The following is a 26151-nucleotide window of genomic DNA, read 5'->3' on the forward strand; positions in this document are numbered from 1 at the left end:
ACACATATATAACATATTTTAAAATATATATAAATGATTATTTATTTGCAACAGCTATGTTAACAGCAATAATAAGAAATTTCTGTCATGAGAACAGCAAATCAGACACTGTGCTGCGTTGTCATGGGAACATCCCAGGTGAAAATAATAAAGAAATTTTTATTATTACGTTGCTCCCTTAGTCAAGTGCATTCCAAACAGCTACATAATGGCATGCAAGTGCCCTGCTCCCTCCAAAGTCCCCACTTCAAGGGCTCTGCCCTTTGAAGGGAGTAGTGCAAAGGGATGCTCCCTTCCATTTGGAATTTGCCCATAATCAAGTGGTGCTCAAATGATCCGGCTCCTCCTCTGTGGACAAAATAGGTGGAGTTATGTTTAGCGATAGGGTTATGGGTAGGGTTTGGGTGTGGTTGGGTCATCTATCTCCACCCATTAAGTCCAGCAAAGGGGGAGCTAGATATCAAGCTCCACCTATTGGCTGTTAATCCATTAGGAGACATCATTTGGCTCTGCAGTAAGCAAGATGACTTAAAATTATTTAAAATAAGACAAACGTTTTAATTCAAGTTAAAAAATGATGTAAGCTTTATTTGAATTTGTTCCCTCGACACTTGCCAGTTTATTTAAGAACTAGGATTCTCACGATCTTGGAAAACCTAGATATATGACAGAAATGTATGGAAATTAATAAAGTCATGGTTTTATAATAAATATAAATTGAAATAAAAGTTATTGTTTTTTTTTAATTCCCAGTTATCATGAATGACTATAAAATAAAATAAATTACTGTGAGAGTAAAATGTATATATTAACAAATATAATTGTGTTTGTCACAGGAGGAAGAGTTCAGAACACGACCTCGTTTAGACATCATCCAGCCATTACCCGAGGGCTGTGAGGAGATTTCATCTGATGCTCTCACTGTACGCAACTTCCAGGAGAACCAGTGCAGGGACTACAGGCTCGGTATGATGAAGACAGAATGAATGAACAACTGGAATATCATAATGATGGAGTGGCATACAAATCGCCTTCAATCCCCAATTTAATCAATTAAATTCCCATTTTGATATAATCGTTTTAAAGCCCATCTGTGCTATTTTTCCAGAACACTCAGAGGGAGAGTCTCTATTCTATATCATCAGTCCTAAAGACATTGTAGTGGCTAAAGAAAGAGACCAGGATGACCACATCGACTGGCTTCTGGAGAAGAAGAAATATGAGGTATGAGTTCAGCAGTCTAAGGAAGCATTTATATCATAACATTTAAAAATCTGTTAAGTTGTGCTTTAACGATTTCTGATTTGATTTGGATCTTTGTCACAGGAAGCACTGATGGCTGCAGAGATCAGCTTCAAAAACATTAAACGTCATGACGTACAGGTGAAAACAGATGAAACTTAAAATGTGGATTTGATGCTGTGTCTTTTTTTAATATAACACTATCAGATAATAACCTGGAATCACAATATGGGTGCTTCCTGTCTGTGCTCTGTGAATAGAAAATTGGAATGGCGTATATCAATCATCTGGTGGAGAAAGGAGATTATGACACAGCTGCCAGGTAGAGGACATCAAGTCTCTTGATTTAATAACCTGTTAACCATTTAAAATAAGAGGAAGCTTTGATGTATGACCCATTTCACTCTCTATATTCCTCACTGACAGAAAGTGTCAAAAAGTGCTAGGAAGGAACATGGATCTCTGGGAGAATGAAGTGTACAGGTTCAAAACCATTGGACAGTTGAAAGTGAGTGTAGAATTATTTGCCTACTTGAAGGACTTGTTAATAGTAATATAATATCAATGAGGATAATAATTAATGAAATGAATTTAATAAAAACAGTGATGATGATGATGATGATAATAATATTTATTATTATTATTATTATTATTATTATTATTATTAGTTATGTACCACACTGACTTTGACAAAGTTCTGAGAAATGTACAATTAATATAAAAAATAATGAATAATATATTAAAACAAAACTTATTAATATTATTTATTAAGCAAAAATAAAATACAGGGAGTGCAGAATTATTAGGCAAGTTGATTTTCTGATCATATTTCTTTCCCAAGCACATTTTACCAATTCCAATCCACATCAATCTTAATAACTACTATTAATATTGTTTTTAATCATTTATAAGTGATATATAATTGTTCATGAAGGCTGGAAATGAAAAATGCCTTATATTCAGGTGTGCAGAATTATTAGGCAAGTTTTCTTTTACAGGCAAAATGAGCCAAAAAAGAGATTTAACTCAGACTGAAAAGTCAAAAATTATTAAATACTCATGAGAAGGACGCAATACTAATGCAATACTAGAAATTGCAAAGTTAAAGCATGACCAAGGGACAGCAAAATGCTCATTGGGTCAGCGGGGTCATACAAAAACAGCTGGAAAAGAAAAGACACGTTAACTGCAAAATAATTAAGAATTAAGGTGAAGAATTAAGTGTGAAACCATCAGGAACCCTTTAGTCTCCAGCGCCACCATTTTCCAGAACTGCAACCTACCTGGAGTCTCCAGAAGTGCAAGGTCTCAGGATCTCAGAGACTTAGGTTAGCTAAAGAATCCTAAAAAATGACCCGCACTTGATAAGAATCACAAGCTGAAGTGTTATAAAATACATGAAGACTGGGTTTTTATAGGCCTTATAAACAGACAGCTTGAGAGTGACTCCTGAAGGACCAGCACCACATCCTCTTGTACCACTGTTTGAAGAATTTATCTTCCAGAATCTGGCAGTAAGTTTTGGAAGATCATTTTTAGTCCATCTCTGCAAGACAGACATTTCAGGATAAGAGATGGACTAAAAGTGAACTCAAACACCTTACTGCCAGATTCTGGATAAATTCTTCAAACAGTGGTACAAGAGGATGTGGTGCTGGTCCATCAGGAGTCATTCTCAAGCTGTCTGTCTATAAGCCCTATTAAAACCCAGTCTTCATGTATTTTATAACACTTCAGCTTGTGATTCTTATCAAGTGCAGGTCATTTTTTAGGATTCTTTAGCTAACCTAAGTCTCTGAGATCCTAACACCTTGCACTTCTGGAGACTCCAGGTAGGTTGCAGCTCTGGAAAATGGTGGCGCTGGAGACTAAAGGGTTCCTGATGGTTTCACACTTAATTCTTCACCTTAATTCTTAATTATTTTGCAGTTAACATGTGTCTTTTCTTTTCCACCTGTTGTTGTCTGACCCCGCTGACCCAATGAGCATTTTGCTGTCCCTTGGTCATGCTTTAACTTTGCAATTTCTAGTATTGCATTAGTATTGCGTCCTTCTCATGAGTATTTAATAATTTTTGACTTTTCAGTCTGAGTTAAATCTCTTTTTTGGCTCATTTTGCCTGTAAAAGAAAACTTGCCTAATAATTCTGCACACCTGAATATAAGGCATTTTTCATTTCCAGCCTTCATGAACAATTATATATCACTTATAAATGATTAAAAACAATATTAATAGTAGTTATTAAGATTGATGTGGATTGGAATTGGTAAAATGTGCTTGGGAAAGAAATATGATCAGAAAATCAACTTGCCTAATAATTCTGCACTCCCTGTATTATACCATTTATTTTTTTAAACTTTTTTTCAAGACTTTTAGATTATTATTATTAGATTATTATTATTATTACTATTATTATTATAATTGTAATTATTGTTATTGCAATTATTATTAATAATATAAATTATAATCAATAGTACAAAAATCCGGTTGATGATGATGATTATTATTATTATTATTATTATTAGTTATATACCACACTAACTTTGACAAATTTCTGAGAAATGAACAATTAATATTAAAAAATTAATTTTATATATAATATAATATATATATATATATATATATATATATATATATATATAAACAGAACGTATTTATAACTTGAAGCAATAATATTTTGCCATTTATTTTTTTACTTTTTCAAGACTTATAATAATAATAATAATAATAATAATGTGATATTAGTATTGTTATTATTAATTATCATTTAACAGTTATATACCACACTGATTTTGACAAATGTCTAAGAAATTAATAACATAAGAAAATATAAAATATATTTTTAAAAGTATTATAATAATAATAATCTTAAGCCAAAATGCATTATTTTAGCATTTACACATTAACTACCCACTTCATTCTTTTTTCTGTCAGGCCATCAGTCAGTACTTACCAAGAGGGGACCTGCGTCTTCGACCAGCGATTTATGAGATGATCCTTCATGAGTTCCTCAAGACTGATTATGAGGTATGTGTATTTCATGACATTTTTTTCAGTTGTATAAACATAAGATTGTAACCTGTTACATAGACCATAAGATTAATGTTTCAAAATGTGAATGCATCACAACAACATCCTTTCATGAAAGCAAGGAAATTCCTTTTGTTGTTTCTCATACAGGGTTTTGCTACACTGATTCGTGAGTGGCCAGGAGAGCTGTATAACAACATGGCTATAGTTCAGGCAGTGAATGAACACCTGAAGAAGGACCCAACCAACAGTATTCTGCTCACCACACTGGCTGAGCTGTGAGTGAATGTTGCCAATTTATCATTGTGTAATAAAAGCTTGTAACAATTTTGAAGCAGCTCTGCATGAGGTCAGACTGCTCTTATATGTGTGTGTGCAGGTACACGTACGATCAGCGTTATGATCGTGCTCTGGAGATCTACCTGAAACTGAGGCATAAAGATGTTTACCAGCTCATTCACAAACACAACCTCTTCTCCTCCATCAAGGACAAGATTGTTCTGTTAATGGATTTTGACAAAGAGGTATTTTTTTTTTTTTTTTGCTTTTGACCTTATTGTTTTAGAATTTAATACAAGAAACTTGAAATGAAATGTCAAGTGCATAAGTTCAGGACGTTATGGATTGTTTTGCTCATATGTATTATAGATGACTGGAAGAATGTGATTTATAGTCACAGTGATGTGTCTGAAGGATACGTCCACCTCTTTGTTCTCTCTATTTTTTTTTTTTTTTTTCAGAAAGCTGTTGACATGTTGCTGGATAATGAAGATAAAATATCGGTGAGTTCAGTGCAGTGGCCTCTGTCTTCTGATTAAACCCTCTCAAACTCTCTGTATAGATGAACATCTGTGTGTTTCTCTTCCTTTAGATGGACAAAGTGGTGGAAGAATTAAAAGACAGACCTGAGCTGTTACATGTGGTATGCTAAATATGAGCTCTTTTAATCATGCAGATGTGTATGAAGGATCCAGAATATAACAGAATATAGAAATATAGAAATAGAAATAACAGAAATAGTCAACTTTGGTTGCTTAACTTCCTTTTTGCCTGTTTATCTTCCAGTATTTGCATAAGCTGTTTAAGCGAGACCACCATAAGGGGCAGAAGTACCATGAGAGGCAGATCAGTTTGTATGCTGAGTTTGATCGACCCAACCTACTGCCCTTCCTCAGAGAGAGCATGCACTGTCCGCTAGAGAAGGTCTGTACAAAATTTACGCCACGTTAAATAGAAAATAATCAGTGTTGGGGAAAGTTACTAGTGCATTACAGTATTGCGTTACTCCCTTACTTTTTATGGAAAGTAATGCGTTACGTTACTTTTGCGTTACTTTTTCTCATCTGGGCTGTTCTATTTTTGGCAAATGTTAAAGCCCTTTCACACCAAAAGTGAAATGAATAAGCCTCACACTGTGTCCTAACCAGACGCAATGCGATAAGATTCCAGCGACAAACAATTTGACTGTCCACACTAGACGCAATGCGACAATAAGAAGCGATAAAATCAATCAAAAACCACAGCCAATCAGAAGAGACTGTGGGTGGGCTCTCTCGGCAAGAGCACAGCAGACACAATGAAATGGGCAAGTACTGTACATAGTAAAATTCATGAACATTATTTAAAGTACATGCGGAGTGACTGAAACGATCTTTATCACTTATTCTGGACTGCAGAAGAATAGGAAGCAGGAGAAAAATTAGTAAATGTATGCTCACATTTAGTCTAGAACTAGTCTAGAATAACGATCATCATGCTTACACAGCACATACAACGCCTCTGCACTCCACATTTCTTTCAACATGGGGACAGTAGACGTGTCAGTCAATAAATAGGAGAACAAAGTAACTCTTTACTTTACTAGTTACTTAACAAATGTAATCTGGTTACTGTAATGCATTACACCCAAAACTGAAATAATAAATTATTCTTACACTGCCGTTCAAAACTTTGAGCTCATTAAGATTTAGACAGTAAAGAGATTTACAATGTTACAAAAAAATTATATTTTCCACAAAAATATTAACATTTTAAACAATATCTCAATGAACAAAAAAAAACAATTTCCAAAATGTTAACAAGACTAAGTTTTATATAACATCTGTTTAACTTATAACATGAAAGTAAGGTTAATAATATAACTTAGAGAACAACATTTTCAGTTTTTTTCAGTACACCCCACTGAAAGTCTCTGGAGAAAAGCTAAATTTTAGACTACAAATGTCTAATTTAACAAGAATTCAACCACAGGTGAGTCTAATTATTCATTACACAGGTGTCCAGCAGATAGTTGACTATAAAAGGGTGTTAAAACCCCTTCTCATTTCATGCTGTCAGCAATGGCACCACATGGAAGAGACATGTCACAAGACCTGAGAAAGAAAATAATTTGTTTATACCAGAAAGGTGAAGGCTACAAGAAGATCAGCAAAGCTTTACTTATCAGTCAGAATACTGTAGCAAAAGTGGTATGAAAATTTTAAAAAGATGGAAATGCAACCATCTCACAGAGACGTCCAGGTCATCCACGGAAGTTAACACCTCAACAGGAGCATCTTCTGACGAGAAGGGTTGAAGAAAATCGGCATGCAAGTTCACTGCAGTTGTCTAAAGAAGTAGAAAGCCAAACTGGGGTGACTATTTCCCGTGACACAATACGGCGTACACTGCAGAGGAATGGCATGCATGGGTGCAATCCACGAAAGAAGTCTTTCCTAAAGCCCAGGCACAAAAAAAGCCCGGCTACAGTTTGCCAGGGCCCATGCTGACAAAGATGAAGACTACTGGGACTCTATACTCTGGAGTGATCAGACCAAGATAATTGTTTTTGGAACTGATGGCTTCAAAACTGTATGGCGTCGCAAAGGTGAGGAATACAAAGCAAAATACATGGCGCCTACAGTGAAACGTGGTGGTGGCAGTGTCCTTATGTGGGGCTGCATGAGTGCTGCTGGTGTCGGGGAGCTGCATTTCATTGATGGCATCATGAATTCACAGATGTACTGCTCTATACTGAAAGAGAAGATGCTACCATCACTCCGTGCCCTTGGTCGTTGTGCACTTTTCCAACATGACAATGATCCTAAATACATTTCTGAAGAAGAACAGGGTGAAAGTGATTCAGTGGCTCCTGATCTGAACCCATTTGAACACCTATGGGGAATAATAAAGAGACAAGTTGAGCATCACTCTCCATCCAGCATCCAGTCTCTAAAAGAGGTCATTCTTGAATAATGGAAAAAGATAGATGTTGCAAAATGTCGCCAACTTGTTCATTCCATTGCCTAGGGTGTACTCAATTTGAGTAAAACTGAAAAATGTGTAATCTAAGTTATATTATTAACCTTTCTTTCATGTTATAAGTTAAATAGATGTTATATTAAACTTAGTCTTGTCAACATTTTGGAAATTGTTTTTGTGTTCGTTGAGATATTGTTTAAAATGTTACTTTTCAAAGGGGGTGTACTCATTTACGCTGAGCACTGTATATACATCCTTACACAGTCTTTGAACAGTTGCTCTGTGTCGTCTGTTTCAGGCTCTAGAAATCTGTCAGCAGAGGCACTTTGTAGAAGAGACGGTCTTCCTGCTCAGTGAGTTCTGAATCCTTGATCTGTGCATTTCTGTCATAGAATCTGAACACTTTATAGTTCTTAACACTGCAAGTGTGATCCAGTGCAACAGAGAAAGTCAGTATGTGTAAAATTTCAGTAACTTTCAATAAAAATGTTGGTAACTTTATTTTAGGCTCTTTTAACTAGTTACTTATTAGCATGCATATTATTGGCTGTTTATTAGTACTTATTAAGCACATATTAATGCCTTATTCTACATGACCTTATTCTACATTCTTAATCCGACCCAGTACCTAAATTTAACAACTACCCTACTAACTATTAATAGGCAGTAAATTAGGAGTTTATTGAGGGAAAAGTCGTAGTTAATTGTTAATATGTGTTCCGTATACTAAAATTTCAACTGGCTTTAGTTCTTCTGACATATGATGGTTTCTCCTCTCAGGTCGTATGGGAAACTGCAGACGTGCCTTACAGATGATCATGGAGGAGCTGGCGGATGTGGACAAGGCCATCGAGTTTGCCAAAGAGCAGGATGACAGAGAACTCTGGGAGGACCTCATCTCTTACTCTATAGACAAACCACGTACGAGAACCCAATCTACAGTAGCTCTTTCTGCTTCCTGATGCATGTTTGAGACTACAGTATTAATGATTTTTGGTCTTATTTGTTTTCTTCACTCTAGCATTTATCACAGGCCTCTTGAATAACATCGGAACCCATGTGGACCCCATCCTGCTTATTCACCGCATTAAAGAAGGGATGGAGATTCCTAACCTCAGAGACTCTCTGGTCAAAATCCTACAGGACTACAATCTACAGGTGGTTAAACCAACACCGTTCAGGCTAGTGTGCAAATATAACTAGATACATTTGCTTGATCATTTTGTGTTCCTGTAGATCTTGCTGAGAGAGGGCTGTAAGAAGATCCTGGTGGCCGATTCGCTGTCTCTTCTGCAGAGGATGCACAGGACACAGAAGAGAGGAGTGCGGGTGGATGGTAATCAAATGTGTTGTCTTCCAGTCAATTAGGATAAAATCACTCAAATAAGATCAGGTAAAATCAGCAGCTATTTTGTTCGCTAGAAATGCTACAAAAGTTCTCTTTCTTTCATTTCTCATAGAGGAAAATATCTGTGAATCCTGCCACACTCCCATTCTACCACCAGGTATGCCTTGATCACTTTTTATGTGTCCGTTTGTATACATAAATATATAAAATATACCGTGTGCAGAATTATTAGGCAAGTTGATTTTCTGATCATATTCCAAGCTCATTTTACCAATTCCAAACCACATCAACCTTAATAACTACAATAAATTTTGAATTTAATCATTTATAAATTATATATAATTGTTAAGGAAGGCTAGAAATGAAAAATGCCTGATATTCAGGTGTGCATAATTATTAGGCAGGTTTTCTTTTAAAGGCAAAATGAGTCAAAAAAGAGATTTAACTCAGATTGAAAAGTCAAAAATTATTAAATGCTCATGAAAAGGATGCAATACTAACTGCAAAGTTAAAGCATGACCACTGGACACTGGAAATGCTCATCGGGTCAGACAAAAACAAGTGGACAAGAAAAGACACATGTTAACACTGCAACGAATTAAGAATTAAGGTGAAGAATTAAGTGTGAAACCATCAGGAACCTTTTAGTCTCCAGCGCCAACATTTTCCAGAACTGCAACCTACCTGGAGTCTCCAGAAGTGCAAGGTGTCAAGATCTCAGAGACTTAGGTTAGGTAAAGAATGACCCCCACTTAATTTGAATCACAAGCTGAAGTGTTGTTAAATACATGAAGACTGTTTTTTATAGGCTTTAGACAGATTGAGAGTGACTCCTGAAAGAACCAGCACTACATCCTCTTGTACCACTGAATTTATCTTCCAGAATCTGGCAGTAAGGTGTGGGAGTTTATTTTTAGTCCGTCTTGCAAATATGGAATAAAAATTATCTTCCAAAACTTACTTCGGGGTCACTGAGAACGAAAATGATGCTTAAAATGGTTGATTGGCTCTGGTTTTCAAGATATGCTATTGGACAGTATATATGACCCTTGGTGGAGAATAAGTGAGTAATAAAAGGTAAGGGATCTCAGTTTAAACAAGAAATGACTAAAATACATCTTTGACTGGATCTATGGAATAAATCTATGACTGGGTTTGGACAGTACTTGCTTTTTAGGCAAAACAATGAATGGTGCAGTTTGAAGCTGGTATTGTCACACATGGATGATGCAATCTTAACGAAACTTACATCACTCTGCTGAACAAATTGACCTATATCAGCTCTAGAAATCAACTGCAGGGGTGCAAAACCCAATTCCTAGAGTGCCACATTTAGCTGATTTTTAAAGTGTGGGTATTATATACACAAAATAAAAAATGTAAAAACGTATATATTGGAAACGATAGACAGTTGTTTTAATCCTCATATTTGAATTCAGCACATCAAAATTCATAATAGCACATTTTATCTCAGAAGCAGATGACTTAAAAATTGTAGACCAGTGTTTTATATATATAGTTTCATTTAATGTGCAACTTTTTTAATTTTCATGAAAGACAAGTTATTTCTTTAAAATTCATTAAAATATATTTTATATACAAATATAAAACTGCAATATACAGTTGCTGGTCATATAATTAGAATATCGTGAAAAAGTTCATTTTTTTATTGTAAATTATTTTTAAAAATGAAACTTTCATATATTCTAGATTCCCTACATGTAAAGTAAAACATTTCAACAGTTTTTTTTTTTTTTTTTTAATTTTGATTATTAGAGCATACAGCTCATGAAAGTCCAAAATCCAGTATCTCAAAATATTAGAATATTTCCTAAGATCAATCAAAAAATGGATTTGCAAAACAGAAAAGTTCAAGTTCTTTAAAGTATGTTCATTTGTGCACTCAATACTTGGTCGGCAGCACATATTACAGCAAATGACTTGCTCCTAGCACAAATTACAGCATCAGTGAAGTGTGGCATGGAAGTGATCAACCTGTGGCACTGCTGAGGCACTATTGAGCCTTCAGATCATCTGTATATTGTTGGATCGACTGTTTCTCATCTTTCTCTTGAAAATATCCCATAGATTCAGGGGTCAGGCATGTTGGCTGGCCAATAAAGCACAGTAATATCTTGGTCAGCAAACCACTTGGAAGTGGTTTTTGCACTGTGGGCAGGTGCTAAAGTCCTGCTGGAAAAGGAAATCAGCATCTCCATAAAGCTTGTCAGCAGATGGAAGCATAAAGTGCTCAAATCTCCTGGAAGATGGCTGCATTGACTTTGCAATAAACTTTTTGATAAAACACAATGGACCAACACCAGCAGACGTCACTGCCCCCCCCAAATCATTACTGACTTCAGAAACTTCACACTAGACTTCAAGCAGCTTGGATTCTGTGCCTCTCCAGTCTTCCTTCAGACTCTGGGACCATGATTTCAACATGAAATGCAAAATTTACTTTTATCTGAAAAGAGGACTTTCGACCACTTTTCACTGTCCAGTTCTTTTTCTCCTTAGCCCAGGTAAGATGCTTCTGATGTTGTTTCTGTTTCAGAAGTGGCTTGGTAGTCCTTTTCCTGAAGATGTCTGAGTGTGGTGACTCTTGATGCGCTGACTCCGGCTTCATTCTACTCATTGTGAAGCTCTCCCAAGTGTTTGAATCGGCTTTACTTGACAGTATTCTCAAGCTTGTGGTCATCCCTGTTGCTTGTGCACCTTTGCCTAACCAATTTCTTCCTTCTAGTCAACTTTGCATTTAATATGCTTTGATACATCACTCTATAAACAGCCACCACATTCAGTAATGACCATCTGTGACTTACTCTCTTTGTGGAGGGTGACAATAATTGTCTCTTGGACCATTGCCAAGTCAGCAGTCTTCCCCATTAGTGTGGTTTCAAAGAACAAGAGATACCCGGAATTTATACTGTAGGGATGGTCATTTAATGAAACTCAAATGTAAATATTCTAATATTTTGAGATACTGGATTTTGGACTTTCATTAGCTGTACGCTCTAATCAACAAATAAAAAAAATAAAAAAAAGAACTTTTGAAATGTTTTACTTTACATGTAGGGAATCTAGTATAAATGAAAGTTTCATTTTTTTTTAAATAATTTACAATGAAAAAAGAACTTTTTCACGATATTCTAATTATATGACCAGCACCTGTACTTTGCAGCCCAATTTCATTCCCAAATTTTTGGTGTCTTTCCACCTCACAAATAATGTGATAATTTAGTTGGAGTTTTTTCCCCCCTTCATTGCTTGACTGACACACTCTGCTTGTTTCAGACACGGCTCAAGCATTTGGTGTGGTGGTGTTTCACTGCAGACACATGTTCCACAAGGAGTGTCTGCCATCCCCAGGAACTGTGAGTCTTCTGTAATCTTTACACATTGCTGCTTATTAAAGAAGTCATTTTTAATTTGTACAAGACAAGTGGCACTATCACAACATTGCTCTGTATTTTTGAGCAACCCAACAAGTGATAACGGCATTTAATGATGCTACAGGTGTAGGAATGACACACTTCACATTTGAAGCCTTTAAAGTGGAGAAATCTTTACTTTTGCAAATTTTCACCACAAGTTTTGTCCTCTCTGACAGGTTCTAGGAACACAGTATTGTAACATCTGCAGTGCAAAGCGGAGAGGCCCGGGCAGTGGCATACTGGAGATGAAGAAATAATCATTCCTACTGCTAGAATTACAGTTAAACATTTACCACACACACTCAGAAACTGTTACAAATGCAATCATTAAATGCGCTTCCCTTTAGTAACAGTATTTATTAATCCAAGCCTATGATCATGTTAGATTGTGTTTGACAAAAACAGCACCAATAAAGCACTCCCATAATTCACCTCACAGGTCTGTTTCAACAATTTTCCAAACAAAAGATATGTCAAGATATATAAAGAAATGTCAAGGTCCACTATGAAAACTGATGATTGTTACCTTTTTTTTTTAATTATATGAATTTAAAATGTTTATAAGCGCTAATAATTTTTATTGATATCATATACAGTGAAATGTTTTTTTCACAAATAGTATTCAGATAACGAAACAGCCCAGCAGTTTTTGTCCAGTCAGAAGAACAACATGGTGGGTCTGAAGGGTTTTAATGCATATACAGAATAGCCTGATTCTGATACTTATATGCATACATTTACAGTTTAGCACTGCAAAACAGCTCCACACATAAACTGGAACGCATTTGACACTGCTGAGTATTTAATAGCAATGACTGCAGCGCCCTCTACAGGCCACAGCAAGAAAATCACAAAAATACACATCAAACCAGAAACATAATGTGAGATTAGAAAGGTTAAGCTTTAATAATGGTTTGTCAATCATCATGGAATCAAATAAAATGAGGAGAGGAACAGAGATGGAAAGGTTTAAGGGACATTGTTAGAGAACATCCATTATTCGCAATATGTCGACAAACTAGCGCAGAACTACATTCTCACAGAGGGTTACGGTGGCATTTTTTTCCTCAGAGTGGTAAGAATCAAATCAAGCAGGCATTTAACTGCAACACGACCAGGAAGTGCCTTCCAGAATTAATTTGTTTTGAACACATTCTCTAAATATATTTATATAGATATTTCTCCCCCATAACTTTCTTTTTTTTTTTTTTTTTTCCACAGTAAGGCCACTTTAAAAAATAAATTTGAAGACTTGACGCCTCTGTCAACAGATCTCGCAAAAAAGGGGAGGGAAAAAATATCATTTTCAAGTTTAAGGTTGAAACGTTGAATCGCTCCTCTTTGGCTGGACTGCAGCCAATCTGAGCCCAGGACCTGGTCGACATGGTAACCACAGATATGTAACTGAGGTAGTCTCCCCTCTCTAGTGCCCAAACCGAAAACTCCCAGCTTTGTCTTCACAATGCAAGAAAAAAAAATCCAGAGGTTTGGGAGCTATACTGATGTAGCGAAAAACAAAAAACCCTCAGCAGTTTTTTTTTTTTTTTTTTTTTTTTTTTTTTTAATTCTCACGCAATGTTTTGAACTCCATCCTCAAAGTGGCTTTTCTCATTTTCTCAGGGTTGGCCGATGTCCAGTGGCTCTGCCGGCCAACCAACCCCATGAGGAAATCCACCGAAATAAACATTTGGTGCCTTGTTCGTTTGATGCAGTATCATTCGTCTTGGTGAACTTGGTGTCATATAAAGCAGAATTTGAAATTTCAGTCAGTTCCTGTTGCTGCAGCCCGTCTGAATGCAGTTGAAAAGGGAGGGACTTTATCAGCTTTGTGTGTGTGAGAGAGAGGATTTCAATGGCTAAATGTGTCAAAATGCGTTCATTTGTGGATGTTGCTTGACAAGGATTTTTGGGATGTGTGTGTTTGCATGTCATTGTGTGTGCGTGTGTGTGTGCGTGTGTGTGTGTGTGTGTGTGTGTGTGTGTGTGTGTGTGTGTGTGTGTGTGTGTGTGTGTGTGTGTGTGTGTGTGTGTGTGTGTGTGTGATGGGCACAGGCGTCTCCAGCTCGGTCAGGACTGCATCAGACAGCTGCAGGTCATGTTCCCCCTGCGAGTCTTACAGTACCATTGGCGGTAGGCTTGGGGGGAGACGGAGACGGCTTTTATTTGTCCCCCAGGATGGCGTACTGATTATCTAACTGTAAATGCTGCATGGACCCCGGGCCTTCCCCTTCTTTGACACGGCTCTTGTGCTTGACCACCTCAAAAGTCTTCTCCATCTCTCTGTCCCTACAACAAGAAAACAGTTTCTCTCAGCACCGTTATGCATTATCAGCTAGGTTCAGTTCTATATACTATGAATCAAAGGTCCTCACAGCCCAACACAATACACCAAGGCCCCCCATAGAGGATAAAATATTTCTTGCAGTATTTCTGCCATAATTATATTTTTTTAAAAAAGCTTTTTAAACTTTTTTTAATTCTTAAAAACTGTATTTAATTAACTGGACAACCACAATTTAGAAATTTCCAGAGTTTCAAGAACTATGTTCATCAATAAAAACAATACTCGTTGAAGGGAGACAAGTTGCCATTTATATTTTTGCCATTACATTTTCTAGCACTTCTAATTCAGATTTTAATTTTAGATTTTAAAATTGCAATGTGCACATTAAAAAAAATATCTTATAAAATGAGTCAAGAATTAGTTTGCCATTAGTGCGATTCTCATATATCTGAAAATATTTTCAATTACTGAAATAATAAAAACTAAAAATGATCTTTACTTTATATATATATACACATACACACAGTACAGTCCAAAAGTTTGGAACCACTAAGATTTTTTTATGTTTTTAAAAGAAGTTTCGTCTGCTCACCAAGGCTACATTTATTTAATTAAAAATACAGTAAAAAACAGTAATATTGTGAAATATTATTACAATTTAAAATAACTGTGTACTATTTAAATATATTTGACAATTTATTCCTGTGATGCAAAGCTGAATTTTCAGCATTGTTACTCCAGTCTTCAGTGTCACATGATCCTTCAGAAATCATTCTAATATGCTGATCTGCTTTTTTTTTTTTTTTTTTTTTTTTTTTTTTCAGGATTCCTTGATGAATAGAAAGTTCAAAAGAACAGCATTTATCTGAAATATAAAGCTTCTGTAGCATTATACACTACCGTTCAAAAGTTTAGGGTCAGTAAGAATTTTTATTTTTTTGAAAAGAAATTAAAGAAATGAATACTTTTATTCAGCAAGGATGCATTAAATCAATCAAAAGTGGCAGTAAAGACATTTATAATGTTACAAAAGATTATATTTCAAATAAATGCTGTTCTTTTGAACTTTCTATTTATCAAATAATCCTGAAAAAAAATATTGTACACAAATATTTTGTACAATTGTACACATTAAAATGTTTCTTGAGCAGCAGATCAGCATATTAGAATGATTTCTGAAGGATCATGTGACACTGAAGACTGGAGTAATGATGCTGAAAATTCAGCTTTGCCATCACAGGAATAAATTACTTTGTGAAATATATTCAAATAGAAAACAGTTATTTTAAATTGTAATAATATTTCACAATATTACTGTTTTTTACTGTATTTTTAATTAAATAAATGTAGCCTTGGTGAGCAGACGAAACTTCTTTTAAAAACATTAAAAATCTTAGTGGTTCCAAACTTTTGGACTGTACTGTATGTATGTATGTATGTATGTATGTGTATATATATATATATATATATATATATATATATATATATATATATATATATATATATATATATATATATATATATATATATATATATATATATATATATACCTATATAAGTACCTTACAACACACCCGCATTAAAGACAATGCAACAATAAAATGGCTCATCCAATCAGAAATTTCAGAGCTATGTGATAATGCACATTTTGTTATTTTAGTATTATTTATATACTCATAGTATTTATTCTGAATTAGCTTTTATTTTAATATTTCAGTTGTCATTTTAATTTTAGAACTTAATTTTAGTAATTTTGTTGTGCACTTTTGTCTAAAGGCCTGTTCACACCAAGAACGATAACTATATAATTGTGTCCAAACCAACGGTCTGTTTATTCTAAGCTCACGCGCTCCGGTTTCAAAGTGTGCACAACATGTTTTTGCTGTTCTTGTTGCATTTACATGCCTTTAACCAACAGATTTCCTCATCATGCTATGTTTCAACTGAATAGCTAGTGTAATCGATCTAATCTTACAGTGAATTTAGCTTTTGAAGTCAATGGAATAAAAACAACGCCTAGTCTTTCACTGCAACTTCAAAGGAAGCAAGACAAAGTTGTCGAACTAGCGATGGATACCAGAGGTAATTTTATTTTACACTGTTTGCTAGCCTGCCATATATCGTTAATACTTCTCACCATTTATTCTGAGGGTATGACTGATTGTTTTCCATGTATCAATTTTCTTTAAAGTATCCTTGAAAAGAGGGGTTGACTTGTCAAAAAGTGTTGGCTTTTCCTGGACCTTGGCGATTAACTTCTCCGCAATGTCGTCTGCCATTTTATATGCGCGAGCCCTTCAATTAGAATGGATTCTGATTAGCTGTCAGTGTTATATCATTCAACAGCTGGGAAAAAAAAAATCGTTCTGAAAGTGACCCCAAAGATATCGTTTCTCTATATCGTTATCGCCGTTGTGTGAACTGTGCTATTCTTTTATATTTAGAACGTTTTTAGAACTATATCTTAATCGTCATCTTTATTCTTGGTGTGAATGGGCTTTTAAACTAACTTTTTTCCACACTTTCCAATGGGCGAAAATTTACTGGCCATAAATATTTTTTTTATGGTCATGGAAAAAAAAGAAAAGAAAAAAAGAAGCAGTTATGATAACAAAATTTTAGATACCAGTGAAAATTCACAATTTATTCCAATTTCAATACCATACTAAGTAATATAAATTTAAAATGTTAAAGACAAGTAAACAGTCAGTAATAAAATAAAAACAAACAAATTACAAGCAATAGCACAAATAAATACAATAGAACAATGGTACAAATGAAATAAACGGTGCTTTTCAGGTAGGTCTAACAGTAGTTTTCAGGTACAGAAATTGAAACTGTATAAATTAAACAGATTAGTCCATATTAAAGTTACAAAAGTTATTCAGTCAAGAGCAGTGAGTGTTTTTTAACATTAAAAATGCAGACAGCAGCAGGTATATTAGGCTGTTGTCACTTTAAGGCCGAATGCACGGATCCAATATACTGATACATTCTGTACATGTGCGTTTTCTTTGTTTACATTCATGTAAGACATAACTGACAGTGTTTACTAGGATACTCGCAGATACAGGACTTTTACATAATCTTCTGTGAATATAGTGCACAGCATAAATGAGTACACCCCCTCTGAACAAATACAAAAGATGTATTTTCTTTATGATCACTAATACAATTCATGGAAAGATGACAAAACTAAAATGTATTAAACATATACATAATAAAAACTGAGAAATATATGTTATTAATAGCCATAAAATAAGTAAATTAGCCAATTTTGTTTAAATTAAGGATTGCAGAAATGAGTACACCCTAGATTTAATTCAACAAATGTATAATATTCTAGCACTTACTATGCTCTCCGTAATTTTGAATTTACTGACCCTTCTTGGCACGGAGTGTACAAGTTCATGACAAATTGTCACATCTGTCCTGTTTAACTCCTGGATGATGAGCTCCTTAAATGCCCTGATCTTTAATGGGGAGTGTTGCTCAAATCATCTCTACAGAATCCCCCACAGGCGCTCAAGAGTGTTAAGATTGAGTGCAATACATGTCCACAGAAGAATGCAGGTAGAATGCATATCCTCATTGTCATGTTGAAATCCCCAGCAATGCAGGGAATGAGGAAAGGGTAACATCATCTGTTTCAAGTTTGTGTATTAAATTACACAGTGATGTGGGAATTCATGACAGCATTGATAAAGCACAACTCCCTCACACCTTCAGCACTCATACATCCCTATATAAGAGCTTTACTACCACTGAACTTTACTGTGGGAACCAGTCACTTCTCACTGTACTCCTCCTCTAGCAACACCATAACATTTTGGATGCTGTTAGATCCAAAATAATTGATTTGGTCTCATGAGACCAGAGTATTGATTCACAGAATCTATATTTTGTAAATATGGGCTTTGGAAATGGCTAAATGTGCTTTGGCTACAGTAAGTAGTTCCAGTGAGAACAACAGCCATGCATGTAATTTCCGCAGGCTGCATCTTACTCTGTGAGATAAACAGTCACTCTTTTCATAGCTTTTGCTGGCTCTGAGACACTCGTTTGGTATTTGTCCTGCTCTTTGTCTAGCAAAAAAATCCCTCATCACTAAATGAAAGCTTAAAATGAAGGCCTGATTATTTGGACTTGTCACAAGTCCATTGTTTTTGAATTTCTGTGTTACTTTTGCTATATTTTCACACTTAAAACAATGATTTGGTAATCCTCTTGTACCACTGTCCTCTTTTGGGCTAAGAAATAAGTCTCCTGACAGTTCTCTCCCAAGTGCTTCCATTGTTGTCAGCATTAAGTCTGAGAATGATACAGTGGGCTATATAACACTTTTAATTGTCAAGAAATTACTTCTCTTTAAATGTTTTGGTTCAACATATTAATTATTTCGTTTTATTTAGTAATTTTTAGGAGGGTGTACTAATTTTCGCTACACAACATTTTATCACCTTGATAAGAAAATCTTATTTTCCTGAATAATTTTGACATGCTTCTTTGGTAATTGATTAAGCAGACATGCTGAAACATTATATCTCTAAAGAACCCTAACATGTCTTCTAAGTAATTGAGTAATTGCTGACTTTCAAAAGTTTCAGAGGGGGTGTACTCATTTACGCTGTGCACTGTATGTCCATTCAAGCGCAAGAAGACATGAAAGAGAGCTCAATTTAGTATTTGCACGCTTTCTAGGCGCGTGCTTCGAATGTTTAAACTTCTCACACAGAGCATGAGTAATGAATTGAGTTCCCTTTCTCATCTTCTTTCACTTGAATATTTAAATTGGCAAAGCTTAAACTTTCGTGACAATGCAGCACTATTTTTTCGTTTAATATTTTATTTCAGATTTATTGAAATTAACTTATTTTTAATATTTTTAGTTTTAGTTAATAGCATTATTCTATGCACAGAAAATGTACACACTGTACAAACACTGCAGAAAAAGTATGAGTAGCACGACTGTTTGCCATTCCTAACATACTCTGGAAAAACAAGGAAGTAAGTTAAAGGTACTGATTAAGCAATGATCAGCGCACAGGCTTTTTTAGAGGAGCTCAGTGACTGCTTACTTGCGAGTCTCCACGTGTCTGGCGGTGGAGAGGAGAGAAGGGAACTGGGCATCGCTGAAGATCTCTGGAGGCCCTTGAGTTGGGCCTCTTTTAGTAGAGGTTAACCGGGCCCCTGGGGGACGATACACGCCAGGTGCTTTGGGCTCAGGAACCTCAACTTCCTCTACTAACATAGAATGAGACAGATTTTTATTAAGAAATAATCTCAACTAGAGTTGTCATAAGTACCAACTTCGGTACCTATCGGTACTGAAATTTTAAAAATAACGCTTTGAACGCTGTTGAGCAGATTCGTAAACATCTCTGATTGGCCAATGTGTTGACGTGCTCATTGGATACGTCGGATTGGCTACAATGATCAATGCACGGCAACGTTTGAAAGCACACAGAAGTGTTTGAATTTGAAAGCAGGAGCAGGAGCGTTTGAAAGCAGGCGTCTATCAGTGGACTGGTGTTTACGAATCCGCTCAAAAGCTCTCAAAGCGTCACATTTTTTAAATTTCAGTACCGAAGTCGGTACTTTTGACAACACTAATCTCAGCTAATACCTAATAATAAGCTAATGCTGCAGACTCACCCGGAGCAGCTGAAGGGGGGGCGCCTGATTTATTCCAGGGTCCAGAGACTTTATCACCACTGACCAGGATGATCTCACCATCCTCGCCCACTTCCTCCTTCTCATACTCTTCATCCTCCTTCTCATCACTGTCAGACAGACAAGCATAAAAAAGTGTACTTCAACAAAGATGTGCTTTGATACATTTGTGTTAGCTGAAAACCAAGGGCAAAGTGTAAATGCTGAAAAAGCACTTTCTGAAACTGCTAGAGAAAAAAAAACAAAAAACAGGGCGACCATAGCAAGCACCAATGACTTCCTAAGCTGTTGAAGACTAGCTGTATTTACCTCAAGTCCAAAAAAAAAAAAAAAAAACTAAAGAGAATATTTTGAATAAGAAATGACCATACAAACAGCATAATTAATTTATATATATATATATGAAATTCATTTGATAATTTTAGCTCTTCACACCTCATCTGCATTGCCTGGAGTCTGAGTCCAGTGTAGTCCACCTCCTTCTGCTCAAAGTCCTTCCATTCCTCATCCTCCTGGAGAGACAATTCAAGAGAATGAGAGGTGACAGAGGTACTTAACTTTAGTCCATTTAACTGTGAGTTTGTGGTTACCGGCACAATAATAAATTCTGATTTTTTTGGAGAAAGGAAGGAAGCCGAAAGCATCTCACTTGCGACTTTGGGCCAATTTTCATCTAAACACAGAAAACGTATGTGTTTTGGCTGTTAATTTACACAACAACAGCATTTTGGGGGCCTAAAAATGTAAACGGGTTTCAAAGTGCAAGTTTTTTTTTTTTAAAAGGATACAGTTATAATCTTAGTTTAAACTACAAAAATGTGAATTTGTGAAAACGGCAACGTCATGCGCATGCATATTACGTGTTCAGTCTATAGGTGTGTAGTGTTTTTTGACAACATGACAGCACCACCAACTACTGGCCTGGCATGCATAATACAGTGTTTTTAATCATTTTCATGGATCCGTATGAATGGGAAAAACATTGTCATCTGTATGTGAAAGATGCAAAGGAAAATTTTTCTACTTTTAGTACATTGTCATCATGTAAGCATACCCTTAAAGGCACAATATGTAATTTTCGCCACTAGAGGCTGCTTATTAAAAACAAAGGCATAGCTTGATGATACCTTGATTTCTCGAATCATGGGAGTTGTTGTCTTCACGTCTAAAGCCGTCTCAGGCAGAAATCGTTCATGGATGAGCTAATATATTACAGATTTATTAACATTACTGTAGTAATGAAGAAGGGTGGGGCAAAGTTGTTATAATGCTATTCTGTGCGTTCGCTTGGCGTCTACTATAAAACACTTGTTGCACACTGCAGTAAGCTAGATCGATATTAGGCATAGTAAAACATGGTACTCGCAGTAAATCAAGAAAACGAGATTGAAACAATAAGACTTACTGTGCTGAGCTATATAACAATGATTATTTCTGTCAATGTATCCAAACAGTTGCTGTCTAATAAAACACATACAGCGTCTTTGGTGTTTCCATGGTTTCTACAATATAAAACCTGAAATCGAGGGTAACGCAGGTATGATGTCATTAATTTCTCCTGGTTTAGGCATTCTTGGAAATATTTGGGATAATTTAAGTACACAAGTCAACAAAATATATAACACTCTTCTAGTGGTTTTTGGATATTTTAATCCAAAAATCATACATTTTGTGCCTTTAATTATAAAAGTCAAAAATATATTCTCATCGTCCACATCAAAGTATTTAAACAAACCTAACTTTTTTTTTTTCCTATGAGCACTGTAGCCCCTTACTGAAAATTTTAGGAGCAGAAGCAGAAAATTTAGGGGCACATCCTAAATCGGCCTGCAATGCAATTATTCACATTTAGAGCTATGAAGTGCCAGAAAAAAAATGTGTGAAGCACTTGAAAGTTCTTGAAAAGTCCTTGAATTTCACTCTCAAAAAGGTTGTATGAACCTTAAAAAGAATAATATAAAAACATTCGATTGTTTCTGCAACAATACCATGGTTACAGTTAGTGTACATCCATGGTGAACGTTGGTGATTTGTGGACTGAAAAGCCTTCTATAACTTGTTCAATCATGATGGCACAACATTTTTCCCAGTTTCCATGTCAGCGCTGTTTGATCCGATATGGTTTATAACAGAATTCTGCACCGAATTTGAATGCTTCTCAATAGAGCTCGCAGCAAAGTTATTAATTCTACAGTGAATTCAAACGCTTTCTCACTGGATCTCTGTGTAGTAACGTGTCGTGTGATCAGATCGGCTCTTAGGCAGATTAACATGCTGCTTCTTTTCTTTAAAATACGGTAGGAAGAATTATTGAGTAGAGTCAATTAAACAAACTGAAATGTGTATATGAAGACATTATAGTTGACAAGATGATTGACACGCCAGTTTACAGTGAAAGAAAGCTGGGTGTCTATGCGGCAACATGGTCTGGTAACATCACAAAGAAACAGTAGTGACAGATCTTTTCTTTCATGTTGTGATGTACATATGAGTGGAACAGATTATCGAAAAAGGGCGAGTCCTTGGTTTCTCTCTATCTGTAGTTAACTGGATTTTGAAAAGTGGGCAGGGGTCAGGGGTGAGTTTAAAGTCAGAATGAAATGGAAGTTGCTATGTTTTCTTCTCTATTGTGATATATATCTCCAAGTGAAACGACTTCTTAAACAATAAAACAAAAGTAGGGTGAGGCTTGATTTTGCCCATCAGGAATTAACTTGAAAGTCGGATCATTTGCAATTGCTGCCATCTCATATGAGTGACAAAGTTGTCCCGAAAAAATGCGTCAAGAGTTTTTTCGTAAACACTGCAATATTCCATACAAATTTTAATTTTATGGTGACTTTAAAGGTGCAATATGTAATATTTTCTATCCGCCAGAGGTCGCTAGAGGCCTATTCAAAACAAAGGCGTAGCTTGATGACGCCAAGTTTCAGCACGGAATCTTGGGACATGTGGTCTTCACCTCAACGGCCGGTGGAAAACAATCGGGATAGGACTCGGGAAGAAATCATGTTCATGGATGCGATTATTAATGTTACTGTAGTATGAAGCAGAGCAGGGCCGAGTGTTGTGGGAGCTGAACGAGGACGCTGGAGCGTTTGTGCAACACAGGCCTCACGAGCAGCGGAACTTATATTATGACAGTCGCCGGCGCCGCTTCCGCTTTTCCGGTAATGAGTATATGAGGTAACGCAGCTCTGTTTATCATATTAGATACATCTGAGTGTGTTGAAAATGTAATGTTACTCTGTGTGTTCGCTCGGTGGCTGTTGTGAGACACTGTTGCACACTGCATTAAGATAGATCGATTTTAGAATATAATTAAATGCTGGATGGCTTGTGTTGATAAATGGCATGCAATTAATTTTAAAATGTATTGTATGATGGAGAAAATGCTGTATTACTGTTACTAAAAATAAAGCTGCATCTGAAATTTGCATGCTATGTTAGCTACTTTCACAAAATAGTGTTTTTCTCTGAGGCATGGTAAAGCATAGTACTAGTATTAGCAATTAGATTTAAACAATGAAACTAAACGTGTTGAGCTATATAACAATAATTAGTTTTCTGTCCATAAATATATCAAAACAGTTGGTCCCTTGCCTATTAAAACGTAAATATTAAAGCATCTTTTGTGTTTCCATGGTTTCTACAAAATAAAACCAGAAACTGAGGGTAACGCGGGTATGACGCAATTGACAGGCGACTCCTCACACATCCCGGTTGGTTAAAATTGCAATTTTCTCACGATTTACAAATAGTTGCAAACATTAGGAATATTGCAAGTATTCAAGTGAACAAAATACATAACACTGGCCTAGTGGTTTTTGGATATTTTACTGCAAAATTCTTACATATTGCACCTTTAAGCAGACTAAATGATTGGATAAGTCCTGCATATGACACCAGAGTCTATATTTTCACAAAAAGGTCCAGTTATGACATTTTGATTAAATATTACGGAGGCCAAAAAAAATATTTGAAAAATTAAACATGCATACATTTAATGATCACATAAAACCTATAACATGTATTTAGAAAACAGATAGGGTGAATTTCCATTTCATACCCACTTAAAAGACAAAATTATGACGTGGTAGTAGGCCTCAAAATGTGCCTACTCTTCTGCTACACACCCCAAAGTATGTACTTTTTCCTTCCCAAAAGAGTACAGACTTTTAGGGCACAATATAAGTAGGCAAAATGGGATGCAACACAACTGACTTACAATATTTCTGCATTAGAATATGAAAAGTGCAGGATTTAATTAAAGCGTTCTGAAGTCTTTGTAAAAGTACAACAGCATCGTTCATTAGCACGCAGCTATTCTGTACTGACAAGAAAAACGAGCATATGGTGACGTTGAAGGACAGTTACAGGATCAGTTATAAAACCCCTGCAGACTGACAGAAGATTTATTCCCCATGGAATGAAATGTCAGTATGATGTCATATCACCCAATATACGTCACTTAAGACACAACCAAAGGCGACATCTATTTAAGGGCAAAATTAAAGGCATAGTTCACTCAAAAACGACAATTCTATCATCATTTACATACCCTCATGTTGCTCCATTGACATTTGAAATGCAAGGCAGAATGAATGAATGACAGTGCTAGTCACTTAATCACTTAAATTGTATTAAAAGAAAAGATTCAACGAAAGTAAATGATGACTGAGGCTTTCAAACTTCTACTATTCCGCCAAAAATAATCTAAATTTTATTATTTATTTTATTTTATTTTTTTAAGAGGCAGGAAAGTCAAACTGAGAATGATGACAGAAAGTGATTTTAAAGTTAATTGTAAATTTAAGCAAACTAATAGCAGTCAGAATCACAAATAGATGATAGCTCCGACACGATATCACAGTAACTTTCACTTTATACAGACAAAAAAAACATTTAACCTTTTGTTAGTGTCATTTAGCTGTCACAAAACAGAGTAAACTGCCTGCTTAAACCAAATTGCGCGAAACCGAGTGAACTGCCTGCTTAGACCACACTGCTCAACGTTTCAAGCGCGTTTTGAATGTTCACTTGCCTTTTGTACAAGGCAGGCAGCTCACTGGGTTTTGTGACGCAGCCGGTGTGTTTTTTGACTCTGCAATACCTTCTCCATCTGCGCGTCCTGATTCTCACTCTTCGTCGACTTCTCCTTCTCCTTTTTCGTCTTTTTCACCAACAATACAGGTCCTCCGGTCGCCTGCTCCTTTCCCTTGCCCTTCTCCTTCTTTTTCTTCTTGTCGCGCTTAGCGAAGAAGTCATCCAGACTCTTCTCCACGCCGGCTGGAGCCACATCCGCCATCTTATCCCCAAATTTCCTTTACTAAACACTAAAAAAGCTCAGAAATAATCAGATCAGCGTCTGAAACGACAGCAAACGAGCCCTTGCGTGCGTGTCTGTCCGATAATCCGTATGTTTCATGTGTATCCGCAGGTTAACTGTGTGCTTAGAGCAACATAACACTCACCAGCTGAAAGTGTGACACACACTCGCCCAATGCACCGGATAGTGTTGCTTCCGATCTGACCCGGATGGGAAAGCATCTTGTGTTAGACAGTTCTGCTATCCAATCGCTGAGCGACAATGCTAGTTTTCGACCAATCACATCGCAAGGTGATAATTCTGCACAGTGATTTTGCCAGATTGTGCAACTATTTTGTTAGTAGTTATACAACACTTGTGGAGTAATTTGGTTAACAAATTAAAGAACACATTTTTTACTGATAAATGTACATATGTAGTGCCGTTTAATACTGCAAAAATAAAATAAAAATAAAAACCCGACTGTACAAAAGAGGCACAGTTGCTGAAATATTACTCAACTCAATATTTATTTATAGAGGACATTTAAAAACAGCAGGAGTTGATTCCAAGTGTTTTGCAATACACA

At 35.9% G+C, this 26151-nt stretch overlaps 2 protein-coding genes across 3 annotated transcripts in view; one reads left to right on the plus strand and one right to left on the minus strand.

Annotated features, from left to right (window-relative positions):
* Positions 1–12728, plus strand: part of vps41 (VPS41 subunit of HOPS complex) — a 42049-nt gene extending 29321 nt beyond the window's left edge. The window contains exons 12-29 of the mRNA XM_048175549.1: positions 837–966; positions 1109–1224; positions 1327–1383; positions 1503–1564; positions 1669–1750; positions 4177–4269; positions 4423–4550; positions 4652–4796; positions 5013–5054; positions 5144–5194; positions 5338–5475; positions 7811–7865; positions 8293–8433; positions 8534–8670; positions 8749–8848; positions 8973–9017; positions 12158–12237; positions 12474–12728. Of these exons, the coding sequence (XP_048031506.1) occupies positions 837–966; positions 1109–1224; positions 1327–1383; positions 1503–1564; positions 1669–1750; positions 4177–4269; positions 4423–4550; positions 4652–4796; positions 5013–5054; positions 5144–5194; positions 5338–5475; positions 7811–7865; positions 8293–8433; positions 8534–8670; positions 8749–8848; positions 8973–9017; positions 12158–12237; positions 12474–12554 (1683 nt within the window). The 3' untranslated portion in view covers positions 12555–12728. The remainder of the gene's footprint in view (positions 1–836; positions 967–1108; positions 1225–1326; positions 1384–1502; positions 1565–1668; positions 1751–4176; positions 4270–4422; positions 4551–4651; positions 4797–5012; positions 5055–5143; positions 5195–5337; positions 5476–7810; positions 7866–8292; positions 8434–8533; positions 8671–8748; positions 8849–8972; positions 9018–12157; positions 12238–12473) is intronic.
* Positions 12729–13179: 451 nt separating this feature from the next.
* On the minus strand, positions 13180–25783 carry cdv3 (carnitine deficiency-associated gene expressed in ventricle 3). Of its 2 annotated transcripts, none has more exons than XR_007182653.1 (6): positions 25368–25783; positions 20690–20766; positions 20237–20364; positions 19660–19825; positions 14340–14583; positions 13180–14274 (listed from the first exon to the last, which is right to left on the minus strand). XR_007182653.1 is itself a non-coding variant. In XM_048175550.1 (6 exons), the coding sequence occupies exons 2-6, from the start codon at positions 25560–25562 to the stop codon at positions 14457–14459; spliced, it is 693 nt and encodes a 230-aa protein (XP_048031507.1). In that variant the 5' UTR covers positions 25563–25590; positions 25729–25783; the 3' UTR covers positions 13180–14456. The 2 variants fall into 2 exon arrangements, 1 of the variants encoding a protein (XP_048031507.1); XM_048175550.1 differs by having other exon boundaries at positions 13180–14583; positions 25368–25590; positions 25729–25783.
* Positions 25784–26151: the final 368 nt, after the last annotated feature.

This window comes from Megalobrama amblycephala, linkage group LG22, assembly GCF_018812025.1.
Source record: "Megalobrama amblycephala isolate DHTTF-2021 linkage group LG22, ASM1881202v1, whole genome shotgun sequence".
In the NCBI taxonomy this organism is placed as follows: Eukaryota; Metazoa; Chordata; class Actinopteri; order Cypriniformes; family Xenocyprididae; genus Megalobrama; species Megalobrama amblycephala.

Bases quoted from the DNA above. Each gene is read 5' to 3' on its own strand.
- cdv3 (XM_048175550.1), bottom strand. From the start codon at position 25,562: ATGGCGGATGTGGCTCCAGCCGGCGTGGAGAAGAGTCTGGATGACTTC. The intron at 20,767-25,367 runs GTATTGCAGAGT...TTGTCTCTCCAG, and splicing joins AGGACGCGCAGATGGAGAAG to GAGGATGAGGAATGGAAGGA. The intron at 19,826-20,236 runs GTGAGTCTGCAG...ATTCTATGTTAG, and splicing joins CCCCCCTTCAGCTGCTCCGG to TAGAGGAAGTTGAGGTTCCT.